Here is a 24199-nt window from a genome sequence, read left to right on the forward strand (position 1 = left end):
GTTAAGCAACTAGAATCCTACATTAGACAAGAATGGGTTAACATTCCCATCCCTAAACTTGAGCAACTTGTCTCCTCAGTCCCCAGACGTTTACAGACTGTTGTAAAGAGAAAAGGGGATGTCTCACAGTGGTAAACATGGACTTGTCCCAGCTTTTTTGAGATGTGTTGTTGTCATGAAATTTAAAATCACCTAATTTTTCTCTTTAAATGATACATTTTCTCAGCTTAAACATTTGATATGTCATCTATGTTCTATTCTGAATAAAATATGGAATTTTGAAACTTCCACATAATTGAATTCCATTTTTATTTACAATTTGTACTTTGTCCCAACTTTTTTGGAATCTGGGTTGTAATTCCATATATGTTCCAGATGTTATTTCATCGTTTTGATCCTCAATATTGTTCTACAATGTAGAAAATAGTCAAAATACAGAAAAAACAATGAATGAGTAGGGGTATACAAACTTTTGAATGGCACTGTAGGTTCTGTCATCAGAACTTCTGATTAGCAGATTAGCATATAGGCTATGAATAAAGGCTGGTAAAAAGAGAAAAAAGATAGACATTGTAGAGACACACACACATAGAATCCAGGAAGGCTCAGGAAAACGTATAGTTTTGGAAACTATACAGTACATTGTAGAAAATTTCCCAGGCCGCCTCATATAACATTTTCTTTTAAATGTCTTGATTAAAAAAGCAAATATGTTTGAAGATATCAAAAGTAATTTGAGGAATATGTTTCTTAGGGAAAAGAAGTTTATACAACAGTGGAGTCTAACAGATTTTATAGTTTGAATAAGACAATAAAAAGAAAAGACAGGGAAGCACAAATATTCAGATTTCATGCTGTTATCTTAAGATAAGGAAGGGATTTAAGATCGAAATATCAAAGATTAGCTCGAGTGGGAAATGAAGAACAAAGTAAATGCGATGTAGAGTCGTTAATGACCTGTTAAGAAGTTCATGAGCTCCCTTAGTGGTGAGGATTAGGGCTTCGAAGTTTACAGAAAAAAGTTCAGACGAGATCAGACAATTTTATGTCACTGTGATGAAAGCTGTTGCACATCAGAGCATGCCGGAGTAATGACTAGCAAGCATCAGCAGCCACTCTAGGCTATAGATCCGGTTTCCTCTCATCTCTGCCCTGATAAGCGTTTATCTTTTATCATAAATAAGCCACATTTCAAAAACCTACATTCTATTAAGTCTAGTCAGTGTCACAGAGGCATTTGCACCCTGCACCAGTGATGACCAGAAAAACCGTCCATGTTAATCTCTCTGCCATCTGTGTATTGAGAGGATCAAGCAAAGGGCAAAATGAACATTTATTCAAGCTCATATCTCCTCCTGAAGGACTAAAAGTGCTCCGTCTGTCACCATTGAAAAAACGGATCTCCCACGGAGAACACACTTTACTCTAAACTGTTTAAAACATGCATCACAATATGAAAGCAGCAAGAGTCAGAGATTATTATCGTCTCACATATGCTCAAATCGCACAGGGAGAACGGATCATTTGGTAACAGTTCATTTCATTCGGTGAAGTTTTTTTTTTTTTTTCTATTTGGCGAAATGATATTTTCCAAAGCTGTTCGTCTGGTTTTATCAGAGATTTTATTTCAGTTCAGCTCAGTTCAATTGAATTTTATTTGTGCAGCACATTTAACGTTAAAGCAATCTGGATTTATATCTAGATCTTTTTTTGTTTTTTTGTTTTGATTTTTGTTTTTTTAAATTTACCTTCCTATGTCTCTATCTACAGGTAGTTAAACTCTCTGGGGGAAAAAAGAGAAGCCAAAAAATCATTTGTTAAAGAGCTTTGTAGTGATGTGTTTAATATATCACATTGCTGATTGGTGAGATTTTGATTAATTTTCTATAACTGCACAGCTCTGACATGGTGTGATATTAATCTGCTCATTCGAAAACATTATTATATATAGATTATACGTAATAATTCAACCTCCTTTGGTATACACTACACACAGATCAAAACCTCTCTCTCTCTCTCTCTCTCTCTGAGGTCAATTCAACTTCCTTTGGTACACACTACACACAGATCAAAACCTCTCTCTCTCTCTCTCTCTCTCTCTGAGGTCAATTCAACCTCCTTTGGTACACACTACACACAGATCAAAACCTCTCTCTCTCTCTCTCTCTCTCTGAGGTCAATTCAACCTCCTTTGGTACACACTACACACAGATCAAAACCTCTCTCTCGCGCGCGCGCGCGCACACAAGCACACACACACACTGTTAGAGGTGCAGAAATGTGTCTCATTTATGACACTAAGTTAATCACTCGCCAAATGGAGTTAAATTTGATTAAAATGTGGCAATATCAATGAGACATAATGATATCCATACGTAATTCCATAACATATTGAAATATATGGTGGCAGGATGGTGTAGTGGTTAGCACTGTCACCTCACAGCAAGAAGGTTCTGGGTTTGAGCCCAGTGGCTGACGGGGGCCTTTCTATATAGAGTTTGCATGTTCTCCCCATGTCTGCATGGGTTTCCTCCGGGTGCTCTGTTTTCCCCCACAGTCCAAAGACATGCAGGTTAGGCTAATTGGTGGCTGTAAATTGACCGTAGGTGTGAGTGTGAATGGTTGTTTGTCTCGATGTGTCAGCCCTGCAAAAATCTGGTGACTTGTCCAGGGTGTACCCCACCTCTCACCCATAGTCAGCTGGGATAGGGTCCAGCTTGCCCACGACCCTGCACAGGATAAGCTATTATGGATAATTAACTCGATGTACTTGCAATGTAAAAGAAAAATAATTTAACACCATCAGCAGATTCAACACCAGTTTCCCCCATTGACTGTGATTCCCCTTTTCCACCAAATCAGTTCCAGGGCTGGTTCGGGGCCAGTGCTGGTGCTGGTTCACAACTTGTTCAACTTGCGAGCCAGCTGAGAATCAGTTTGCTTTTCCATAGCTTGCAGTGCTAAGGGAAGCCACGTCATTACATCACTGTATACGTCAGTTACGTTGTTGTATACGTCAGTTACGTCACTACATTTGCATAAACCTTGGCGCGAATATCGAAACAAAAACAACACAGAAGAAGCAGCAGCAACAACAACAGCAATAATAATAATAATGGATGACTTCACGTTTGTACAGCTGCTGCTTCTCGTCACTTAAAAATGGCAATCTTTCGTGGTCTTGTTATTGTTGTTGGTCTTAACAACTCCGCCCCCCCCCCCCCCCCCCCCCCGTGACGTAAGTGGTTCTTTCCTCTGGCCCAGCAAAGAGTTGGTGCTAGCCTGGAACCGGTTTTTCTGGCCCCAGAGCCAGTTCTTTGTCAGTGGAAACAGAAAACCCGGTTCCAAACTAAGCACTGGCCTCAAACCAGCCCTGGAACTGCTTTGGTGGAAAAGGGGCATGAGAGTTCCTCGGAGGTACAGCGCAGTCTGTGTATTTTGGCTCTGAGCAAGTTGCTCTTTGTTTTGAACGAGTGGTCCGGGTCTCTCGTAAATTCAGAGCAAGCTAAAGGACTACTTGGGCTATTATGTTGTTTGGGAAAACCGTGTTAGCTTGACAATGGATTTTAAGAGGTAATTTAAGGCTCTATTGGCCTTAAGAGGCTTTCGGGAAATCCACCCCTGAATGGTTCCAAATTTTGTGTGCTAACCAGAACCGAACCCATTCCCTGTTGGTGGCAAAAGGTTAATAGTGATATTCCATTGCAATGAACATCTAAACCATGATAAATTGCAGCATTGCTTCAACCATGCACAGTACAGTACATCCTATCAGATGTCTATGGTGGTTTTGAGTCATTTAGAAACAAATAGAAGTCTGACATGAGTGCTGAATCTTTCATTTAGTTCTTTGTAAAAAAGGTCAGAGCGCAGGATTATCACAGACAAAGTACAGTGGTGTTTGAAAGTTTGTAAACCCTTTAGAATTTTCTAGATTTTTTCCATAAATATGACCTAAAACATAATCAGATTTTCACACAAGTCCTAAAAGTAGATAAAGAGAACGCAGTTAAACAAATGAGACAAAAATATTATACTTGGTCATTTATTTATTGAGGAAAATGATTCAATATTACATATCTGTGAGTGGCAAAAGTATGTGAACCTCTAGGATTAGCAGTTAATTTGCAGGTGAAATTAGAGTCAGGTGTTTTCAATCAATGGGATGACAATCAGGTGTGAGTGGGTACCCTGTTTTATTTCAAGAACAGGGATCTATCAAAGTCTGATCTTCACAACACATGTTTGTGGAAGTGTGTCATGGCACGAACAGAGGAGATTTCTGAGGACCTCAGAAAAAGCGTTGTTGATGCTCATCAAGCTAGAAAAAGTTACAAAACCATCTCTAAAGAGTTTGGACTCCACCAATCCACAGTCAGACAGATTGTGTACAAATGGAGGAAATTCAAGACCATTGTTACCCTCCCCAGGAGTGGTCGACCAACAAAGATCACTCCAAGAGCAAGACGTGTAATAGTCGGCAAGGTCACAAAGGACACCAGGGTAACTTCTAAGCAACTGAAGGCCTCTCTCACATTGGCTAATGTTAATGTTCATGAGTCCACCATCAGGAGAACACTGAACAACAATGGTGTGCATGGCAGGGTTGCAAGGAGAAAGCCACTGCTCTCCAAAAAGAACATTGCTGCTCATCTGCAGTTTGCTAAAGATCACGTGGACAAGCCAGAAGGCTATTGGAAAAATGTTTTGTGGACAGATGAGACCAAAATAGAACATTTTGGTTTAAATAAGAAGCATTATGTTTGGATAAAGGAAAACACTGCATTCCAGCAGAAGAACCTTCTCCCATCTGTGAAACATGGTGGTGGTAGTATCATGGTTTGGGCCTGTTTTGCTGCATCTGGGCCAGGATGACTTGCCATCGTTGGTGGAACAATGAATTCTGAATTATACCAGCAAATTCTAAAGGAAAATGTCAGGATATCTGTCCATGAACTGAATCTCAAGAGAAGGTGGGTCATGCAGCAAGACAACGACCCTAAGCACACAAGTCGTTCTACCAAAAAATGGTTAAAGAAGAATAAAGTTAATGTTTTGGAATGGCCAAGTCAAAGTCCTGACCTTAATCCAATCGAAATGTTGTGGAAGGACCTGAAGCGAGCAATTCATGTGAGGAAACCCACCAACATGCCAGAGTTGAAGCTGTTCTGTACGGAGGAATGGGCTAAAATTCTTCCAAGCCGGTGTGCAGGACTGATCAACATTTACCAGAAATGTTTAGTTGCAGTTATTGCTGCACAAGGGGGTCTCACCAGGTACTGAAAGCAAAGGTTCACATTCAACCCCGATTCCAAAAAAGTTGGGACAAAGTACAAATTGTAAATAAAAACGGAATGCAATGATGTGGAAGTTTCAAAATTCCATATTTTATTCAGAATAGAACATAGATGACATATCAAACATTTAAACTGAGAAAATATATCATTTAAAGAGAAAAATTAGGTGATTTTAAATTTCATGACAACAACACATCTCAAAAAAGTTGGGACAAGGCCATGTTTACCACTGTGAGACATCCCCTTTTCTCTTTACAACAGTCTGTAAACGTCTGGGGACTGAGGAGACAAGTTGCTCAAGTTTAGGGATAGGAATGTTAACCCATTCTTGTCTAATGTAGGATTCTAGTTGCTCAACTGTCTTAGGTCTTTTTTGTTGTATCTTCCGTTTTATGATGCGCCAAATGTTTTCTATGGGTGAAAGATCTGGACTGCAGGCTGGCCAGTTCAGTACCCGGACCCTTCTTCTACGCAGCCATGATGCTGTAATTAATGCAGTATGTGGTTTGGCATTGTCATGTTGGAAAATGCAAGGTCTTCCCTGAAAGAGACGTCGTCTGGATGGGAGCATATGTTGCTCTAGAACCTGGATATACCTTTCAGCATTGATGGTGTCTTTCCAGATGTGTAAGCTGCCCATGTCACACGCACTAATGCAACCCCATACCATCAGAGATGCAGGCTTCTGAACTGAGCGCTGATAACAACTGGGGTCGTCCTTCTCCTCTTTAGTCCGAATGACACGGCGTCCCTGATTTCCATAAAGAACTTCAAATTTTGATTCGTCTGACCACAGAACAGTTTTCCACTTTGCCACAGTCCATTTTAAATGAGCCCTGGCCCAGAGAAGACGTCTGCGCTTCTGGATCATGTTTAGATACGGCTTCTTCTTTGAACTATAGAGTTTTAGCTGGCAACGGCGGATGGCACGGTGAATTGTGTTCACAGATAATGTTCTCTGGAAATATTCCTGAGCCCATTTTGTGATTTCCAATACAGAAGCATGCCTGTATGTGATGCAGTGTCATCTAAGGGCCCGAAGATCACGGGCACCCAGTATGGTTTTCCGGCCTTGACCCTTACGCACAGAGATTCTTCCAGATTCTCTGAATCTTTTGATGATATTATGCACTGTAGATGATGATATGTTCAAACTCTTTGCAATTTTACACTGTCGAACTCCTTTCTGATATTGCTCCACTATTTGTCTGCGCAGAATTAGGGGGATTGGTGATCCTCTTCCCATCTTTACTTCTGAGAGCTGCTGCCACTCCAAGATGCTCTTTTTATACCCAATCATGTTAATGACCTATTGCCAATTGACCTAATGGGTTGCAATGTGGTCCTCCAGCTGTTCATTTTTTGTACCTTTAACTTTTCCAGCCTCTTATTGCCCCTGTCCCAACTTTTTTGAGATGTGTTGCTGTCATGAAATTTCAAATGAGCCAATATTTGGCATGAAATTTCAAAATGTCTCACTTTCGACATTTGATATGTTGTCTATGTTCTATTGTGAATACAATATCAGTTTTTGAGATTTGTAAATTATTGCATTCCGTTTTTATTAACAATTTGTACTTTGTCCCAACTTTTTTGGAATCGGGGTTGTACTTTTGCCACTCACAGATATGTAATATTGCATCATTTTCCTCAATAAATAAATGACCAAGTATCATATTTTTGTCTCATTTGTTTAATTGGGTTCTCTTTATCTACTTTTAGGACTTGTGTGAAAATCTGATGTTGTTTTAGGTCCTATTTATGCAGAAATATAGAAAATTCTAAAGGGTTCACAAACTTTCAAGCACCCCTGTAGGTTCAGATCACAAATGGTGAACTCCTAAGTGTTTGTGCATGTACTGTGGCTCTCTTGTTCTCATTTAGTTTAGATACACACTCACATGGCCTCTTTCCCACAGCACCAGACAGAACCCATTTGTTATATCAATCTGCCACCTTTAATAGGTGTTTTGAAGTGAAAGCCACAGCTCTCTACCTGCCAAACATCAACCCACTGGCACAAAGAATGACAACAAAAGGAAAAAAAGATGAAAGATGTTAAGAAAAGCAGTGCAACTGCAGAACATCTGTCCAACAGCAACAAAGTGGAAGAAACAAGTTAAGCCTTGCTTCATCCTCAGGATGCCATACAAACTGTAGCCTTGGATTCTTGATAGCACTTTTTTTTTGTGGTATACCAAATAGTGTGCTCTCAATGTGCTAAAATACAAGAAAAATATATTTTCATTCAAACGCTGTTTATTTAGAAGAACATTTTTTTGCTCACACATACACTTGTGAAATTCCTCTCTGCAGTCAACCCATCTGAAGCACTGAACACACACAAGTGAGCAATAAACACACACACACACACACACACAGAGCAGTGGGCAGCTATGCTACAGCACCTGGGGAGCAATAGGGGGTTAGGTGCCTTGCTCAGGGGCACCTCAGCCTATCAGCCTAAGGCCGTCCCATGTTAACCTAACCTGCATGTCTTTAGACTGTGGGGGAAACCGGAGCACCCACACACAGACACAGGGAGAACATGCAAACTCCACACAGAAAGGCCCCCGTTGGCCACTGGCCTCGAACCCAGAACCTTCTTGCTGTGAGGTGACAGTGCTAATCACTACACCACCGTGCCACCTTTATAGTTAGAGCTTTTCCAGCAAATTAGTGTTACCTCTTTGGAGGTGTCAAAACTTTTTTTTTTTTTTTGTGGCACTTTTTGGAGCATTTCATCACTCTGACACATAGAACGTGGATAACATACAGTCACCTTCTTAGAAAGTCACAGAATGCTGCTAATATCGGTATCTATATTCGAACGTGGCCTAAACTGAGCTGACAGTTCCTCGACCTCAGCTACATCATTCAGGTCCATAACGAGTGCTGTGCCCCTCCCTTCAATCCTGCTTGTGCGGATATGTTTTTTTTTTCCTTCCTGTGATATTTTCTATCAAATTTAATTGTTTCTGTTTCCAAAAAATTGTCATTTAAACATCTAGTAATTTAAACTAATTTAAACCACTGGGACCCTCAACAGGCAGTTACGAAGGATGCTGTAAATCCATTGCTTAATGAACACTTTTGTTGTGTCCTGTGGGATCACAGATGGGTCCTAGAGGGATTCTGAACACACACCTCCACTCTTAACAAGATGTCCTGTGAACATTTCTTTCAAGCTATCTGTTCATTCTGAATAATATATTCATATTTTCTTCAATTCCACTGGCTCTGCTAGAATTTTACACTGCTGAGAGACTCATATTCATGTGTTTTGACCCTGTTTGTCATGATGTATAATAGATACTTTGGCTCTACAATATATCAGAGAATGATAAAGACAGCAATCAGGAGTGAAGAAGAAAGAAATGGCAAAAAAAGATAGCTAAATACAGGGAATCAATCAGTGAGTAGCAAAATGCATGTGTTAAGAACATCCTGAGTAATTTCGATGAAATGTATGTCTCATAAGACTAGACTAGAGATGAGTTGCTGTTCTGGTGTGTTAACTCATACACTAGGCAATGCCTTGAATTGAATTGAAGCTCCAGCTACTGGTCAGGGTATCAGGAGAGAATGGTAAGCTGATGACAGCGGAATGAGCCACTGAGCTGAATCATGACAGCGAGTGGGCTGTAAGTAGAGAGGCAGATGGTTTTGCTCATGCAGGGTCACATCAGGGGTTTGTGTGTAACTGACACAATCTTTCTCTCTCTCTGTTGTCTTCTCTTTCTCTCCCTCTCTCTCTGTGCTGTCTTCCCTTCTCCCTCTAGTCACTATCACGACGAGCTGTCAATAGCCGAAAAATAAAAACGTGTCCCTGCTGAACATGCATCAGACTGGACTTGAAATTGAGATCACTGGACTAAAGAGGAGTGTAAATTGTAAACCTCATTCCTTGTTCACTGTTGGCTACTGGCTCTCTGTGTTTGACAGTTAATGAGGGACTTGTTAATGGGTGGAATAGAGCAAAGTGAGGGGCGGCACGGTGGTGTAGTGGTTAGCGATGTCGCCTCACAGCAAGAAGGTCCGGGTTTGAGCCCCGTGGCCGGCGAGAGCCTTTCTGTGCGTAGTTTGCATTTTCTCCCCGTGTCCACGTGGGTTTCCTCGGGGTGCTCCGGTTTCCCCCACAGTCCAAAGACATGCAGCTTAGGTTAACTGGTGACTCTAAATTGGCCATAGGTGTGAATGTGAGTGTGAATGGTTGTCTGTGTCTATGTGTCAGCCCTGTGATGACCTGGCGACTTGTCCAGGGTGTACCCCGCCTTTCGCCCGTAGTCAGCTGGGATAGGCTCCAGCTTGCCTGCGACCCTGTAGAACAGGATAAAGCGGCTAGAGATAATGGGATGAGATGAGAGCAAAGTGAGCAAAGCAGGCTTCCTGGATAATGGATGCTCATCCTCTGGCATAGGAAGCTCATGCTTTTTGGGTGGATGTCAGACAGTAGAAGTGGCTTAGGTATTTTGTCTTATAATTCTCTCTCTCTCTCTCTCTCTCTCTCTCTGTCGCCAATACATTCTCTCACCATGTGGTCAACTTTGCTCAAAAGTGCTGTTATGTTGCGTTTACGGCCAGTGCAATTGTCCCTTTAATTATCAGCAGCTGTTTAAGCTTTAAACTGAGCAAACGAAAGCAGCTTTTTCCTTTTATTCAGCATGAATAAAGATAATTGTATCACTCTGCTGCCACATGAGTGTCTGAGTTCTTTCCATGTGCTTTTGTTTACATTGCCTTGTCCCTTTCTTTTGGTCCTGTCTCTACCCCAGTCTTAGCAATGATCACTTACCTATTGTGTGCACCTGTTTGGAGTTCTTCTCTTGATTAGTTTGGATTTCTCAAAAAGAAGAAAAAAAAGCATGCCAATTTTATGCATTTACACAATGTGCAAGTTTCTGGAAGATTTTTACTCTCTTGCAGGCACAAGTGGTCAAATATAGAGGAAACCCAACCCTTAAGGGATGTATCAGTCAGTCAGTCAATCAGTTGTGGCTTTATTTATCTTTGATATGTACAATTAATCAAAGACTCGTAACAAACATTCGAACTAATATAAGATCTAAATTAAAAATATTCATCCATTATTTGTAACCGCTTACCCTGTTCAGGGTCACAGGCAAATTGGAGCTTATCCCAGCTGACTATGGGCGAGAGGCGGGGTACACCTTGGACAAGTCGCCGGATCATTGCATGGCTGATACATAGAGATAAACAACCATTCACATTCAAACCTACGGTCAACTTAGAGCCACCAATTAGCCTAAGCTGCCTGTCTTTGGACTGTGGGGGAAACTGGAGCACCCAGAGGAAACCCACGCAGACATGGGGAGAACACGCAAACTTCACTAGGACCCCATCGACCACTGGGCTCAAACCCAGAACCTTCTTGCTATGAGGCGACAGCACTAACCACTACCCCATGGTGCCGCGTATATAAGACATCTCATCTCATTATCTCTAGCCGCTTTATCCTGTTCTACAGGGTTGCAGGCAAGCTGGAGCCTATCCCAGCTGACTACGGGCGAAAGGCGGGGTACACCCTGGACAAGTCGCCAGGTCATCACAGGGCCGACACATAGACACAGACAACCATTCACGCTCACATTCACACCTACGGTCAATTTAGAGTCACCAGTTAGCCTAAGCTGCATGTCTTTGGACTGTGGGGGAAACTGGAGCACCCAGAGGAAACCCACGCAGACATGGGGAGAACATGCAAACTTCACTAGTACCCCATCGACCACTGGGCTCAAACCCAGAACCTTCTTGCTGTGAGGCGACAGTGCCAACCACTACACCATGGTGCCACCTATATAAGACATAATATTAAAATTAAAAAATTGAAACATTCTTAAGTCAAGACTATAAATGCAATGTAACTTTGCTGTGAAACAAAAGGACAATATGTGGAGAATCGTTGTTCTAGTTTTGATTGAAAAATTGTAAATTGTCCAGAGTTTACATTAGTTTAAAAAAAAAAGTACACTAATATGGGGTAAAATGTCCCTCGCTGTTATATATTAACAGCAAAATCACAAGATAAGCTGACTTTTTTTTTGCTCTTAGAAGGCCTTTCCCTATATTATAATTATATTAATTATTATTTATTTATAACTTTATGCTACTATATTACTCGGAGTCATTTTTCCTAGCTAGCCTCAATCAACTTTTTTTTCTTTTTTTTAATATATTAAGTTTAGGGGCGGCATGGTGGTGTAGTGGTTAGCGCTGTCGCCTCACAGCAAGAAGGTCCGGGTTTGAGCCCAGCGGCCGGCGAGGGCCTTTCTGTGCGGAGTTTGCATGTTCTCCCTGTGTCTGCGTGGGTTTCCTCCGGGTACTCCAGTTTCCCCCACAGTCCAAAGACATGCAGGTTAGGTTAACTGGTGGCTCTAAATTGACCGTAGATGTGAATGTGAGCGTGAATGGTTGTCTGTGTCTATGTGTCAGCCCTGCAATGACCTGGCGACTTGTCCAGGGTGTACCCCGCCTCTCGCCCATAGTCAGCTGGGATAGGCTCCAGTTTGCCTGCGACCCTGTAGGACAGGATAAGTGGCTACAGATGATGGATGGATATTTTAGCTAGCTACTTTACACTGAAAAACAATGGATTTAATGGTCAGAAAAATGTTAATTACAGTAATTGCCCTGGGGCATTGTTTTCCCCACACTCTATCTTAAAGCACAAAGGACAAAGAAACACCATAGCCATTAATGTGAATGTGAATCATGCATTTATAGTTCATTCATTCATCCTTAGTAACTGCCTGGTCAGAGTCATAGTAGTTTAAATTAAGCTACAAATTTGTTTATATTTTGGGAATAGAACCAGCAAAATTCATTTGAAAATGTTGTTGGAGGGTACAAATAAAATAATAATTGTGCGAGCAGGATTTTAAAAGAAAGTCTCACACACGCATCTCTAGTTGAGGCCTGTTATGAACTTGAGTTATGTACATAGCTGAGTTATGTACATAACATCACTTTAGGCCACACCCACTCAGAGTTAAATGTAAATACAGATAAGGAGATTTGGATAGTAGCATTGTGTTATACCACTACATGACAGATTATAATTTGACATTTATCATATGACATTTGGTTTTCAGACTGCAATCATCATTCTAGTTTAAGAGAACCATGACGCCATGGGATGAGTTTTGATCTACCATCATTTAGTTCTTTCCCCAAAGGAAAACCTTCCCCCTGATTTGAACTCTTGCTTCCTGTAGCAGAAAGACTCTTTGTAGAGCTAACAATGGTCAGAAGGAGGACACAAGTTCCTGAAATGGACTACAACCAGAACAGAGAGAGAGCTGTTGTAGCCTCTGAGGAAGACACTTTTGCTTCTGTGATCTTCTAGATGGAGAAATGAAGCTGAACCCTTTTCCAAAGCCATTTCCTTTTTTTTTTTCTTTACTTCCCTGATCTCCAGGGGGATTCATCTTACACTCACTTCACTTGTTCAAAGCAGTCAGAAGCCTGAGGGAAGGTCATAAGGGAGTGTGGACTGATAAAGAGACACGTGTCCTTTGATATGACAGAAAGCTAAAAATGGGAAAAGCACGAGTGCAGCTGTGTCAGAAACTGATAGACACAGCTGATATGAGTTCAGTATCCTGTAGGATGGATTAAAATATATTGGAGTGGGATTCTCTGAACACAAGTCACACAAGAAACATACAAAAGTGAAAAAAGGAAAGAAAGAGACGAACAAAATCAATGTAGCCGGGGGGGGTTGTTTTATGTTTTAGAAGTTTAGGGCCATGTTCAGAGGTGGTGATGTTTGCAAGTTCAACATGTACATCAATATTTATGAGATGAATCATATTTATTTATAATTTTATACAAGAAATAAGAGATATGTGCATTCATGAGTGCTAGTGTTGTAATACTTAGACCGGTCTTGGTCTCGACACTGGTCTCAAGACCACTTTTTGAAGGTGTCTGTCTTGACTTGGAATTGACCACATTTTTATGTGGTTTTGTCTCAGTTTCAGACATGGAGGACTCTGGATTTTATTTCAAGACTGGTCAAAATCACAACTGTGGGGATATCACTAAATTGCACACGCATTGTTTGATTTATTTCTTAAAACACTGTCATGGGGTACAGTCGGAGTCCATTTCTGTTCTCCAAGATACAATCTACACTAATGTACCCCTTTAGGGCTCATTGTCAGACCTCAGGGTAACTATGTGTACCTTTTTAGGGCCAAAAATGTACATATGTTCCCAAGCAGTATATAAAGGATACAAATAAGTACCTTAGAAGGTACTGCCCCAACCCTGAGAGTGAATAGCTGGCTCTGTAGACTTCTTAAAGTTATTATACAGTCTTTATCCATCTTATAGTGCCAGTGACTCAGATCTAATTTGATAAGTCATTTCAAATCAAATCAAGTAGATCTTGATTGTCACAGTTGTCATATACCGTGTGCAGGGCATCGTAAGATGAAATAACATTTCTCCTGGACCAAATATACCTGACAGGATATAAATATAGTGCAACAGGAAAAAGAAGCATGGAGGGAAGTGGGGGTATGGGAAACAGTAGGGGTGAATACACAGAAGTGTCATCGTCGGCTGTCCATCATTACCGATGATGACTGCTTCATTAAGATGCACAGAAACACAGATGGGCCACAAGGCCCACACCAGAGTGACAGAGTTGCCCACAGCGATGGCACAAATGGCCCGGCCAAGCCGCCATGGAATGTCTGGCCTCGTGAGCTCTCGCATACCATTCTCCTCTCCTAACGAAACACCTTGCACAGTAAGGTAAGATAAACAATGTTGTGCTCCCATCGTGTTGTCTCTCTGGACCTCCAGACCTGATGCCAAGTGGTGCACAAAAAGTGCCACAGACCTGACGGGTATGGAAGTTGCCCCACAGCGACAACTGACTTGCCCAGTGATGCCATCCTTTGGCCATTTGAGTGGCTCTTCTGCATGCCATCTGGTGGTGCGCCATTGACCCTGTTGGGTTCATCTGCCACATTGCACCAAAAAGCATCCTGCTGCCAGCACCTTATTGGTGATGTACTATTTAACCCATAGCTAGAACCCAAGCAGGTGCTACCATTCCGGGTCAGAGCAGACCTGCGAGCAATGGTGATTAAGGGGTAACTCCACTTTCTCCAATACTCAAGTCCTCCTGGACCTGAGACTCACCACTGGTTGCAGTTTAAAGTCATACCCAGGACAGAACAACACAGAGGTTTACTTGGGTATACATACTCCTATAACAAAAAAAACCCCAGACAGTACTATAACCATAAGGTCCATAGCTGTGACTAGAATAGAAACATAGTAAAAAGTATAATGTGTAAGTGCAGTCATGGTGGTGATAGTAACCTGAGAGGAATGGGATGCACAAAGCTGAAGACCTTGCAGATGCTTCCTCGTAAATATAGATATAAAGCTGGGGATATATGATGAAAGCTGAAAGTCAGAAGGAACATAGATTAACTGGGTTACATTTATATTCCTATTATGCTTACTTACTTTATCTCTCCAGATGGGACTCCGTACACATGGTGGGTTGGCAGAGGAAATGAGAAACACTTCTACTGGGGTGGCTCGGCACCCGGGGTCCAGAAATGCTCCTGTGGCATTGAGCACAACTGCGTCGACCCCAAACACCACTGCAACTGTGACGCAGATCAGAAACAATGGTGAGGACAATCACTACTTCATCAAATCACACTGATTCATGACTGTGAGCTTAGGGCCTTGAGCTTAGTGCTATCACCATTATTCTGAACTAATTACTACTACAGTACAGTGCACAAGTCTTAGGCACATGTAAAGAAATGCTGTAGACCAAAAATGGCTGAAAAATAATGTAATGAAATGTTTCAAGATTAAAAAAACACTATAAACAATAAGCAGTAAGCCATAATAAATGAAACAAAGTCAGTATTTGATGTGAGATGACCCTTTGCTTTCAAAAAATATATATAGTAGTCTCAGGTGCAATGAGTGCAGTTTTATAAGGAAATGAGCTGTAGGTTTTACTGAACATCTTACAGAACCAGCCACAGTTCTTCTGGACACGTTGACTGTCACACTTGCTTCTTCATTTTGTACCAAAACCCAGGAGCATTCATTATGTTTTCTTTTTTAATCTGAAAAGTGCTCTCTTATGTAATATGCTGCTCAGATACAAGCTTTTTTTTTTCTGGAATATTTAATTTTGTGCTGGAAAACAAACGTTTGGACTAAAATGTTTTTGTACTGACTCGATAATATAGAAGTCATAAAATAGAAATCTATAACAAAATTTGTAGGAAAAAAATGAGGATGCCTAAGACTTTTGCACAGTACTGTATGTCATGTCCTCATGTCCTTGTTTTTTTCTCCAGTAATGAGCAAGTGCTCACTTTAAATGTGTTAATGCAGTTCATTCAGAAACAGCTTACATATACGGGTATCTGTCTCGGTATTTCGTTCGATAGTAACGCGGGATTTGTACGGTGGACACGCCACGTAGATGGTACAAACAAATGTGTAATTGTTAGTCTGGTGAAGAGATGTTGATTTGGTATATTTGGAAGGAGTCTCCAGTGTCAGCACTTTATAACAGTCAGAGGGAAGATTTTCAGAGCAGGAAAGTCTTGAGGATGTTTGTCATATCATAAGTGGAAATCATAATCGGAAAGAACTTGTTTTGGGAATGTCCCAAGAGCTTAAATGTAACTATAAATGGAGAAAAAGTACAATGAGTTACTCTTTATTTAATTAAATATTGTATTCCTTAGCAAAATTTGTAGTTCAATCAATTACAGGAAGTGATGTATGAATTGTCACACACAAAGGAAAAGCTGTCTTTTACTTGACATAATGCCAGAAGATTTTCATTTTTTTGTTTTGCCCAGGTGAGAATGGTGCCTTGGGCTAAACATGGTCTAATCCAGTATACCAGGACAAATATTAGATGAATCCAAGCATTTAAAATTGATTTCATTAGTTAGAACGAACATCAGAGCAAGCCAAGAATAATGAATACACACAAGGACAAATGAGTACATTCAGTTAGTGGGTCGTCTTCCAAATCATCTGATAATAATTACATGTAGAACATGTTTCATTTAATCACAAATAATACAGTTTCTCTCCTAATGTAACTGGTGTTTAATGAATGTTGGTATTATAATATGGTACTCTTGATGCTTCGTGCATGTCTGTTTATGTTCCTATAAGGTGTGTGTTCATGTTTGTTCAGGACAAATAAAATGAATACTCAAAAGAAATTGGTTCGTTATGTTGTTAAACAAATTCAAATGGAATTCAGTGTTATTTATTTATTTATTTGTTTGCTTGTTTATTATATAGCTACAAGTGTTTTACTGGGAAATATGCCACTCTTATTTTTCATAGGAACTACTTTCATATGAACTCCAGGACATTGAGTAACATATTTAAATAATATGGGCTGGTGTTGAGTGGTTTATCAGATATATTCAATTCAGCTATCATAATATTGAACGAGTTGAAGACGAAAAAAGCCATTATAATAATAATAATAATAATTATTATTATTATTATTATTATTATTATTATTATTATTATACATACACATTCCTTTTAGGTGTTAAATGCGTCTGTCTCTTTCAAAATTCTCTGAATATCTTCTGTATTTAATGAAGCAAACCTGGCGGCCATGTTTGTTTACAAATTGTCACAGTCACTCGCTAGGGCAGAAGTTTTACATCTCTGAAGTGTGACGTCATGCTGTCTTGACAACCATGCAATATCGTAAACCATATTCAATGCTCATTCTCCACTGGGTAGACTGACGTAATACACATAGGATTAGCGATATGCTAACAATATTGCATGCTATCAAACCAAATGAATTAAACGCTCTAGAAGGGAATAGAACACATTTTTATTCCATTGAAAAAGTGTCCTGTGTGTATAATAATTCCCCATATTTCACTCCGATCACATCACTCCCAGTGTTTTCCTGCTGACTAGATGTGCGTTGTCAAAATGGTGAACCGATTCAAAATGAATTGATTGATTAACTTGCATATTTTTTGGGATGTGTCTATATTATATAAAGAACATTACACAGTGGTGCGAAGATACGAAGTTTATCTTCTTGTGTTGAAACATATTTCACGTGTTCGCTTCGCTCAATCATGATCTATGCATTCACAACTCGAAGAGAAACTTCATATCTTCACGCAACCGTGTAATATCCTCTCTCTCTATCATATATATATACATTATCTATAGCTGCTTATCCTGTACAGGGTCGCAGGCAAGCTGGAGCCTATCCCAGCTGACTATGGGTGAGAGGCGAGGTACACCCTGGACAAGTCGCCAGGTCATCACAGGGCTGACACATAGAGCCAACAACCATTCACACTCACATTCACATCTACGGTCAATTTAGAGCCACCAATTAGCCTAACCTGCATGTCTTTGGACTGTGGGGGAAACTGGAGCACCCGGAGGAAACCCACGCGGACACGGGGAGAACATGCAAACTCCGCACAGAAAGGCCCTCGTCGGCTACCGGGCTCGAACCCAGGACCTTCTTGCTGTGAGGTGACAGTGCTAACCACTACACCACCATGCCACCCGTAGATAGATAGATAGATAGATAGATAGATAGATAGATAGATAGATAGATAGATGGAGAGATAAAGCTGTATTCTGAGATTATGATTGTATTGAATCCTGTTTGAAAAGATTCTGTACTTAGATTGGTTGTTATTAATCCAGCATTTTCTTTACTTACAGGAGAGAGGATTCAGGGCTTCTGGTTTATAAGGATCACTTACCTGTGAGCGAGGTAGCTGTGGGTGACACAAATCGACCTGGATCAGAGGCCAAGCTCACAGTGGGACCTCTGCACTGTCACGGAGACCGTGAGTGAAACAGCCTATAGTCTTTATCAAACACAGAAAATAATTTTTCTCAACAAGATTTTCTCAACAGCAGTTTTAATCGCAAACTCTTCATGCTTTAGGCATTTACGTGTCCACTGCTTTCCTGAATCTAGCCCTGAATCAACACTGTTCACTAGTTTTTGGTTTTATACTATAATGTACTATACAAGCACGCAAGAGATTTTTTTTTTAGGTTATCACCAATAAGATCCCAATACTTAGTATATTCAATATTAATGATCCATTTCACAGCTTTTTTCACCCTTTTGCACGCATTTAGTTTAACACAAGATCATATGGAATGTCCACCACACAAGTCACAAGTCCCTTTGTGTGAGCTGGTACTATAGAAACAATACCATATCAGAATGAGCACATTAATATTAAGCGATCATTCATGTTACAGCCGGAGCTACTTTCTGTCATATGAAAATAATACACACCTATCACCTTCTGACCAATCAGGTTCAAGCATTCAACTGAGCTTTATACTATCATTTCCTGAAATAATTAATAAAAATGTGATTTAATACAAATTATGATGCATATCTGGCATTATTTAAGGAATATTTCATTTCTGTCTTGTATTATTGACTCTAAAAGCATGTAGCGATTATAAAGGAGGCACAGTGAAGGGTGTGGTGGCTGTATACACACCTATCACCTTCTGACCAATCAGGTTCAAGCATTCAACTGAGCTTTATACTATCATTTCCTGAAATAATTAATAAAAATGTGATTTAATACAAATTATGATGCATATCTGGCATTATTTAAGGAATATTTCATTTCTGTCTTGTATTATTGACTCTAAAAGCATGTAGCGATTATAAAGGAGGCACAGTGAAGGGTGTGGTGGCTGTATAAGATGTACAATATTTCTCATACATCATATGATTAATATTTTTTATATTTCATATCCGTCTAGTTTCTTGGAGTGACTAAGAGAGAATTTGGTTCTTAGTAAGACGTCATGGCCGGTGAGGTAAATTGCTCATTCTAGTTTTCATCTTCATTGCCGTCTTAGTCAGTGGACTGAGTAATATGGAGAGAACGTTCTGTTTTTGCAGTGTGGATAGACTTGAACAACTCCAGTTAAAATCACTTGTTGTTAATGGTTCTTTTACAAAGACTTTCTTCTGTGTTTACAGTCGAGAGAGACGGCATGAAGCCTCATCACACAGCTCAGAATCACAGCAGCTGATAAGAGTTCAATTAAACGATGCACAAGCTTCTGTCAAAATGGACGATGGCCTCATGATTTATAACATAAAATAAAACCGGACTCGGAGGATATTCGTGGCAGAAAGTGTTCTAATCTCAAAGGGGAAATTGGGTGAATTTGAAGAGACAGAAAATAGAAACAGTTCTTTGCTATATATATATATATATATATATATATATATATATATATATATATATATACACACAGTACACACACACACACACACACACACACACACTCACTGGCCACTTAACCCTTTGATGCAAAACATATGCACACCCCTTCTAATGTACAACATGGGTCATTCATGCTGACTGAGTTTTTCTTTGCTCTATCTTTTGAAATCAATTTATTTTATGATTGAATATTCCAAGTATTCTTGAAATATCTTGCTTTTAATTACCACAAATCATTAATTTAATTTTTTCTTTCCTACTTTATGAACAAAAATACTTTTTATATTACTACACATGGGTCATCCAAGTGTGATTTAAAATTAAATGTCTTAATACTATAATAATAATTTGTTTCAAGTAATTACTTTAGCAGTGAATGGGGCCAGTTATTTATTTATTAACTATGTAGTTAGCTAAGCCAACTACAATAAAATTAGCTAACTAAAGTAGAATATGTCAACAGCTCGGTAGCTAATAGTAATTACTTGTAACTTTCTGACAAGTAATCTACTCACTCTCAAGGTAACCTAAACATAATCAATTTTTTTCTAAGGTAATGTTAGAACAATTGAAAAACATTACTTCCATGTATTAGATGGGCAAAGGGCGCTGTGCTGAGCTGTGAAATGTCTGACACAAGCACAATTCCCACCAAACGCTGTAGTAAATGCATCCGGGTCGGTTCTGACCCATGTGTGTAAACTTGATGTAGAATTACAAAAGCTGTGCTTGTTCATAACTTAAGAAAGGAAAAATAAAAATGATGATTTGTGCTAAACAAAAACAAGATATTCACTGCATATTTGGAAAAGTAAATGACAAAATGAATTTATTTCAAAAGTATATCATAGAAACACTCAGCCATACATGAAATAACCTGGAAAATGAATGCAGGTCGTTTCTGACCTATGTTGTGCATTAGAAGGGTAGTGATACAAAAAGGGTTTTTATTCAAAAAGTAAGAAAGGAGGGGTGGCACGGTGGTGTAGTGGTTAGCGCTGTCGCCTCACAGCAAGAAGGTCCTGGGTTCGAGCCCCGGGGTCGGCGAGGGCCTTTCTGTGTGGAGTTTGCATGTTCTCCCCGTGTCCGCGTGGGTTTCCTCCAGGTGCTCCGGTTTCCCCCACAGTCCAAAGACATGCAGGTTAGGTTAACTGGTGACTCTAAATTGACCGTAGGTGTGAATGTGAGTGTGAATGGTTGTCTGTGTCTATGTGTCGGCCCTGTGATGACCTGGCGACTTGTCCAGGGTGTACCCCGCCTTTCGCCCGTAGTCAGCTGGGATAGGCTCCAGCTTGCCTGCGACCCTGTAGAAGGATAAAGCGGCTAGAGATAATGAGATGAGATGAGATGAGATGAGATGAGAAGTAAGAAAGGAAAAAATAAAAGAAGGATATATGATGATCAAAAACAAGTTAATTGAGGAATACCTTGAATACTGAATGATGGAATTAATTTATTGCAAAGATATAGAAGATAAAAACTCAGCCGGGTCACTTTTGACCCATGTTTTTCATCAAAGGGTTAAAGAGGAACTTGTTGTTGATTCTAAGATTCCTGTTCTTGGCTGCAGGAGTGGAACCCAATGTGCTCTTCTGCTGTTGCATGCTGAGATGCTTTTCTGCTCACCACGGTTGTAAAGAGTTGCTATGAGTTACTATATCCTTCCTGGCAGCTCAAACCAATCTGTCCATTTTCCTCTGACCTCTCTAATCAACAAGGCATTTGTTTCCACCCACAGAACTGTCCCTGACTCAATGGTTTTTTTTGTTTGTTTGTTTGTCTCGTATGCACCATTCTGTGTAAACTCTAGAGACTGTTGTGTGTGAAAACCCCAGGAGATCAGCAGTTTCTAAAATACGTATTCAAACCAGTCCATCTGGTTCAAACCAACACCCATGCCACAGTGAAAGTCACACTTTGAGATCACAGTTTTTCCCATTCTGATGTTTGAAGTGAACATTAACTGAAGCTCTTGATTTGTATCTGCATGATTTGATACATTGTGCTGCTGTCAAAAGAACTGCATAAAACAGCAGTTGGATGGGTGTTCCTAATAAAGTGGCCAGTGAGTGTATATGCAGAACAATGGTTGTAACTATAAACTACTGAGGCATGTAAAGCAATAAGTATAGCAGCAGTGAATTGGCATAAATGTAAAGTGTCTATCACTGCTAAAATTCACCTAAAACCTTGGTTGAGAGTATTTTATATATATATATACACAAGCTATTCTATGAAATCGAGTCATACATGAGCTGATAGCTGACGAGTCACGTAGCACCGAGTTGGCTATAAGCCATGTACAATGAGATTGAGTGGAATAACTGTTTTATTCTATCCACATTCATTGGATTTTGAGAAAAAGAGCATTTTTATTTTTAATTTTTTGCAAATTCGATAAATAAAAATTTTATACAAAACATCTGACAAAATCATTTCCACTTAGAATGTAAACAAACTGGCGAAATGACAGTAGCATTGTGGAAAAATGCTATAATAATAATAATTCTTGAAAAATAGAAAAAGATACGCTCTTACCATCATATACTTTTTTCATATTTTGTTGCTTTTTTTGTATTTTCTGGGGGTTTTGTTTTCGAGTAGAGTTTTTATTTTGTTCTCGGTTCATCAACACTCTCCGCCATTTTGTTTTTCTCTACTCACAGTATATGAGCTGATATCCTCGTAGTAAAGTAGCCAATCAGAGCGCATGACTGGTCATATCCAGTGAATGTGGACAGAATATATATATATATATATATATATATATATATATATATATATATATGATAATATATTACTAAAACTCCAAGTCAAGATCCGCTAATCCTGAAATGTTGTAATTGAATGTTCATCATCAGAGATACCAGAAGATAGTGATTAATTTTCTATAACTCTGAGAGTAGTTTTTGGCTGTAAGGCAAATCATGAGTTAACATTAATGCTCTTGTGATTAGTTTCCTTATTAGCTTGTGCATATATATATATATATATATATATATATATATATATATATATATATATTAGTTTCCATTCAAGACTGAAAGTCAACTGGCTGTAATACTTAAAGCCAAATAAAAAATCCATCCATCCATTATCTGTAACCGCTTATCCGGGTATTTCACCTGACGTCACAGGGTCACGTGACGCCCCGGTGTCCGCCATTTTGAACGTCAAGCTAGCTAATGTCAACAACAGTAGCTGGTATGTTACTGTAGCAATGTTTACGTTCAGTCATTTGGATGACTGTTAAAACCTTTCAGTCTCAAGTTTTTCCTTTACTGGATTTACTAGTTTACTGAGCTAGTGCGCCGGCCGCCGGCAGGCTAGCGCGCGCTAGCTCCCAGCTTGCCCGAGCGCGCTAGCTCAGTAAACTAGTAAATCCAGTAAAGGAAAAACTTGAGACTGAAAGGTTTTAACAGTCATCCAAATGACTGAACGTAAACATTGCTACAGTAACATACCAGCTATGATGTTGTTGACATTAGCTAGTGCTAACAGCTAGTTGCTAATACGCTGCTACAACTACACCGACCCTAATAATACAGTTCTTGGTCATTGCCTGGTAACAGCAAATTTATAACGGGCCATGTCTCAACAGACTAAGAAGTTATTTCAATGACATTTAATAACATTTTGTTTATCCTGAGGACCGAAAGTAAATGAAAATGTGACCAAACCTTAGCTGTAATAAGATGGCGACCACCGGCTCCAGGGACGACCCGCTGATGTAGGCATGTTACCCAGCCTGACACAAAATATTTGTAGGTATCCAAACTCTTATACGCTTTCAGATCAATACCTGTGTATGGCGATGGGTTTTTAACGACATAGGTATACAGATCATGTGGGCCAAAGTCAGGTAAAGACGAGGGCTTCATGTACTTCCGTACGTCAGTGAACAATCCTGGTGGAAGCAGGTAAACGTCGTTCTCTAAGCCTGCGAACCTCAATTTTTGCAAATACCTCTCCCTCTGCTCACCCTGTAAATGCCCTACGTCACTGGATAGTGAAGGTGTTTTCTGCATCTCGCTCCTTTTTCTTTTGTTTTTCGTTTGTCGCCTTCCTCGCACTCAAACTGATTCGAGCCGTGCCGTCCAAAATGGCAGCATCACATGACTTGGTCACGTGGGTGAAATACCTCAATACAGGGTCGCAGGCAAGCTGGAGCCTATCCCAACTGACTATCGGTGAGAGGCGGGGTACACCCTGGACAAGTCGTCAGATCATCGCAGGGCTGACACATAGAGACAAACAACCATTCACACTCACATTCACATCTACGGTCAATTTAGAGCCACCAGTTAACCTAACCTGCATGTCTTTGGACTGTGGGGGAAACCGGAGCACCCGGAGGAAACCCACGCAGACACTGGGAGAACATGCAAACTCCACACAGAAAGGCCACTGGGCTTGAACCCAGAACCTTCTTGCTCTGAGGCGACAGTGCTAACCACTACACCACCATGCCACCCCCCAAATAAAAAATAACCAATTTAATATTTTTGTGTTATCACATCCCTTCATCCCTCCATGCTGTTTTAATGACTTTCTTTCCTGCAGCCATTTGCACAAGTGTCATCTGGTAAACTT

General features: G+C 40.0%; 1 protein-coding gene across 1 annotated transcript in view; it reads left to right on the top strand.

Annotated features, from left to right (window-relative positions):
* Positions 1-24199, top strand: part of LOC132867590 (contactin-associated protein-like 2) — a 230874-nt gene that overhangs the window by 126924 nt on the left and 79751 nt on the right. Inside the window, exons 14-15 of the mRNA XM_060900576.1 lie at positions 14821-14977; positions 18057-18184. Coding sequence (XP_060756559.1) covers positions 14821-14977; positions 18057-18184 — 285 coding nt within the window. The remainder of the gene's footprint in view (positions 1-14820; positions 14978-18056; positions 18185-24199) is intronic.

The sequence above is a fragment of the Neoarius graeffei genome, chromosome 19, assembly GCF_027579695.1.
Source record: "Neoarius graeffei isolate fNeoGra1 chromosome 19, fNeoGra1.pri, whole genome shotgun sequence".
NCBI classification, from domain to species: domain Eukaryota; kingdom Metazoa; phylum Chordata; class Actinopteri; order Siluriformes; family Ariidae; genus Neoarius; species Neoarius graeffei.